This window comes from Cyphomyrmex costatus, unplaced genomic scaffold (genome assembly GCF_001594065.2).
Source record: "Cyphomyrmex costatus isolate MS0001 unplaced genomic scaffold, Ccosl1.0 scaffold1419, whole genome shotgun sequence".
Taxonomy (NCBI): domain Eukaryota; kingdom Metazoa; phylum Arthropoda; class Insecta; order Hymenoptera; family Formicidae; genus Cyphomyrmex; species Cyphomyrmex costatus.
This window is the reverse complement of record NW_017275412.1, coordinates 22154-26670: the sequence shown is the minus strand read 5'-3', so window position 1 is coordinate 26670 and position 4517 is coordinate 22154. Positions and strand designations below refer to the sequence as shown.

General features: G+C 34.8%; 1 protein-coding gene across 1 annotated transcript in view; it reads right to left on the bottom strand.

Moving 5' to 3' along the window:
* Pa1 (PTIP binding protein Pa1) overlaps positions 1 to 818 on the bottom strand; it is a 2368-nt gene extending 1550 nt beyond the window's left edge. The window contains exon 1 of the mRNA XM_018551602.1: positions 621 to 818. Within this exon, the coding sequence (XP_018407104.1) occupies positions 621 to 689 (69 nt within the window). The 5' untranslated portion in view covers positions 690 to 818. The remainder of the gene's footprint in view (positions 1 to 620) is intronic.
* Between the last annotated feature and the right edge of the window lie 3699 nt (positions 819 to 4517).

Here is a 4517-nt window from a genome sequence, read left to right as displayed (position 1 = left end):
GAGAGAGAGAGAGAGAGAGAAGGTTTTTAATATAAGTTAGATATTTATTACTAAGCTGAAAAAAAAAACAATTAGGTATATATGTATACAGTTTTATGAAGAGCAAACTATGCATTTTCAAAATGTATTTTGTCAAAAACTTGTAATTTTTAGAAAACGAGAAAAACAGAAACTACACAAACACATACATACAAGAAAACTATAGAGAAAATAACAATATGTCAATCAATAGGATGTGACGTATTAAACAAAATTGCTGTAAACAAATGCTAAAAATGTTGAACAAATGCATTTTGTTTGTTTCTAGTTAAAAAATATAATGCTCTCTATCTCCAAAATGTCTATATTTTTTTCAGCATATAAAATAACGATGAAGAAATGTTTTCTGAACATCTCAAAGTAGCTTTTATAGTTCATCATAATATGAGTTTTTTAATACTGCACCACTTCTAACTAACAAAATAAAATTTTGGACAAAATACATTTTGAAAGTCTACTCCTCATATAAAAAATCTTTTAAACAAAATTATATATAGAAAATAAATAATGAGGATTTGAAGATAATAAAGAATTAAAGATTGACATATAAAGATTGACAAATAAATTTGATTCTATTTCACCTTTTCATCCACTTCATATTTCTCATCATCTGAACACTCTACAGTCCAATCTTCTTCAGTACATTCCATTTCCTTTGGTAAATATTAAGAACACTCCAAATTTCCATAAAAATACATTATATCAATGCATTTTCATGTAAAAATAAAAATTAAATAAGAAAAAAGAGACGCTCTGCTCTGTGAACCGAAATACTAATAATCATTAAAATTCAAGTTAAGATTTTAGGAGAAACTGCTATAAATACAAAATACCATAAACATAATAGTATCTCTAGACTAGAATCCCTGTAAGAGAGTTGTGTCAATCAATCAATCAGGTCTAGTTTCCACCGAAGCATTGGGCGAGTTCAAGACGGCAAAGCGGCTAAGGGTCTGAGCACAAGCACTGCCGTAACATTTTACGACAACTTAAGTTATAGACGTAAATAACGCACAAGAAACTTTGGCGTATCGGCGTATGACGTGTTTATGCACGCTATTGAAAGATATGGCAATAATGTACATAAACACGTCATACGCCATGTCATAAACACGTCATAAACTCTAGGCTATAGTTTACGTTACGTATATTATATCAAAAATGCACCCAAGAGTTATCTGAGTGTAATTTCTGAACGCACCTCAGTGCTTGTGCTCAGCCCTAAGTACGCTTGCCGAGCGATTAAACGTAATTGATCATTTCTTATAGATCCAACCAATCATATTTGATCGTACGGCAAGCGTACCTAGCCGCTTTGACCACTGACAAGATAGCAGACAAACTGAATATTTTTTATTTATTTATGTGTATATAATTTGAGAATCGTTTGGAGAAATTTGGGAAAAGCATTTAAACATTTGGGTAATAGTATTTTTCTTGTTATTAACAAATTTTCTCATGCGACAAGTTAGCAGACAGTGATTTTATTAAATGAATTCTATGAATGGAATCGATCGGAAATCATTTGGGGAAAATGTTTTCATTATTATTTTTATTTGGGAAAAGTCGCTATTTTGTAATTCAATAGATTTACACATTGTGAAAACGAACAAAGCTCGAGTGTAGTGGGTGTAGTACAAATAGGTGTAGTAAACCGAAAATCATCAAAAATTACTTTACAATTAGACCCGATCTTCAAGGCTGTCTTCCCATAGTCCCTTTGCCAGTCAGTAAATTACTAGAGTGACGTCGGTTGCTTTCCATCTACGACACAGCAATCACCTCATCTTTATTTAACATTAGCGAACGACGAGGATGCAACGATTGCCGTGTCACACCGTGTCACTTCTGTGTCTCTTGTTGGATAATAATCTTATGCGTAGATATTATTTTTTACATTAAAATAATCCAGATGACTTATGAACGTACTTCTTATATCGTACATATATTTAAAATGTAAATATTCTAAAGCGCCAACCGAACCATAACCAAGAGTGTCCGACTATGCTTTTCTGCTGTGTCGAATCGTGTCGACACTGTGTCGATGTGTGTCGCCTAAAAGCCTTGATCGAAAGCAGCCGTCATCTTACTGACTGGAGAAGTGTTCCCATTCTCGCCAGTAAAAAGTGACGTCAGGATTTGTTGCGTTTCTATGCCCTACGCTTTCTACAGTTTTCGTTTCATATTACAGTTTCATTTCATATTTTCGTCATCAGTGATCTTCATTGAATAGGTAAGTAAATAATATATATTCCATGTAGCAATGTTTACTTGCAACTCTGTAATATTTCGGTACCGGAACGAAATCGTTGTCTAACCTCTTTAGTCGCCGGGATCAATTATTTTAAGACATGGGTACCGAAATATTACAGAGTTGCAAGTAAACATTGCTACATGGAATACATATTATTTACTTACCTATTCAATGAAGATCACTGATGACGAAATATGAAATCAAACTGTAATATGAAACGAAAACTGTAGAAAGCATAGGGCATAGAAACGCAACAAATCCTGACGTCACTTTTTACTGGCGAGAATGGGAACCAGTGCTGCCACATTTAAAAATGGAATATCCCGAAATTTTATCCCTACGCGTTCAAAAAATCCCTCAACCACAAATCTATATAACGACCTTCTTTTTAGTATACATATCTTTTATTCTTTTGTTTCGCATACAATTGGTCTGTTTTCTGTTCCTGCACTAGACTGAACTAGAACTCTCTTTCTCGCTTTCTACAAATATCAAACATATACCTATCTCACTTTAAGTTCTAAAAGTGTATACTAGTTCAGCCACAGAAAACAGACCTACTATTGAATATAAAAAGTTATTATTTAATATAAATACATTATTGAATATAAAAAATTATTATTTAATATAAATACATTATTTAATATAAAAAGTTATTATTTCATACATTGTTTTATATTTTTAGATCTAATGTAGGATTCACACTGCGTACGACATCCGAAGTAGTACGACGGTACGATATCCAATAGCAGAGCTTGTTACAAAATATTGTTAGCTATATATCAAGAAAATAAGCTCTCCTATTGGATATCGGACGTCGTATGTCGGATGTCGGACGCAGTGTGAATCCTACATAATGGAATATGCCAATTAGATAAAAAAGCTCATTGAGCGCTAAGTGAGCGGTCATACTTCTGGATGCACCTAATAACTTCTTCGCCGAGCAAATGAACATGATTGATCTTTCGTATAGATTTAATTAACCACACCCAATCGCTTGCCGAGCAGTGATTACGGAAATACCCCCGAATGGCCCTAACGGGGCCATTAACTGGGGCTCTATTCTTGAAAAGAAACGTATACGAAAGTCTAGGGAAATACTATAGTATACGTAACGTATACTATAGTATTTTCCTAATTTTTCGTATACGTTTCTTTTCAAGAATAGACCCCCTGTTATTGAAAGAATGATTGGCGTGGATTGGCGATGTCGCGATCTATTACTTACGGGAACCATATAAAATCCCCCTATAAATTAAAATTCTCCGAATCCCTCCCTCGATCCCAGATAACCTTCAAAATCCCCGAATCTAGGGATAAATCCCTCGATGTGGCAACACTGATGGGAACACTTCTCCAGTCAGTAAGATGACGTCATCCTAGCAATATTATTTTACTGACTGGCAAAGGGACTATGGGAAGACAGCCCCTATATGTAGTAACGCACTCTCCCGATTTTATGTTGGCGGAAATAGAGTGCGCATGCGCTAAATAAATAGGTTTAACAGAGCAAAAAAAGGATGAAAAGAGAAAGGCATAGTCTAGTAACTGCCATATTTCGCGCATGCGCACTCTATTTTAGGCAACATGAAATGGGGAGAGTTGCGCTACTGTATATACTGTGGTAAAAGTTACTTCGCGTGGAAAGTTTAATGTTCCTGGACAAGGAAAGGTGTAGAATAGTATGTGTATATATATATATATATATAATAGCATACATATATTATATATCATATGTTAATTTTAGAACTATGATTGTTAATAACTTTTAACGAAGGGCGAGCGACGGCTAAAACTTGTTGGAGGTTACTCAGGGTCATGACCTTGACAACATATGTCAAGATCAAGATCATTGGAGGTGGCTCCCCTAAAGTGAACAATTACCAAAATATTTTCTGTATATCACTTAGGGCCAATTTCACCAACGTCAGTTGAGCTAACCAACGGTTAAAGTGTCAACCGTAATTGGTTCATTCTGGTCAAAGGCAAATGCGATTGGATAATTCCATTGTAATTAACCGTCGGTTAGCTTAACCGACGTTGGTGAAATTGTTGGATAATTCCATTGGAATTAACCGTCGGTTAGCTTAACCGACGTTGGTGAAATTGGCCCTTAGGCTGGAGTCAGAAAAATGATGAAAGTTCGATGACAGTTCCGACTCGAGCGATAATGAAATTGAAGTTGAAGGCATATCTCTAAGGCTGGAGTCACATTGAGCGGTAA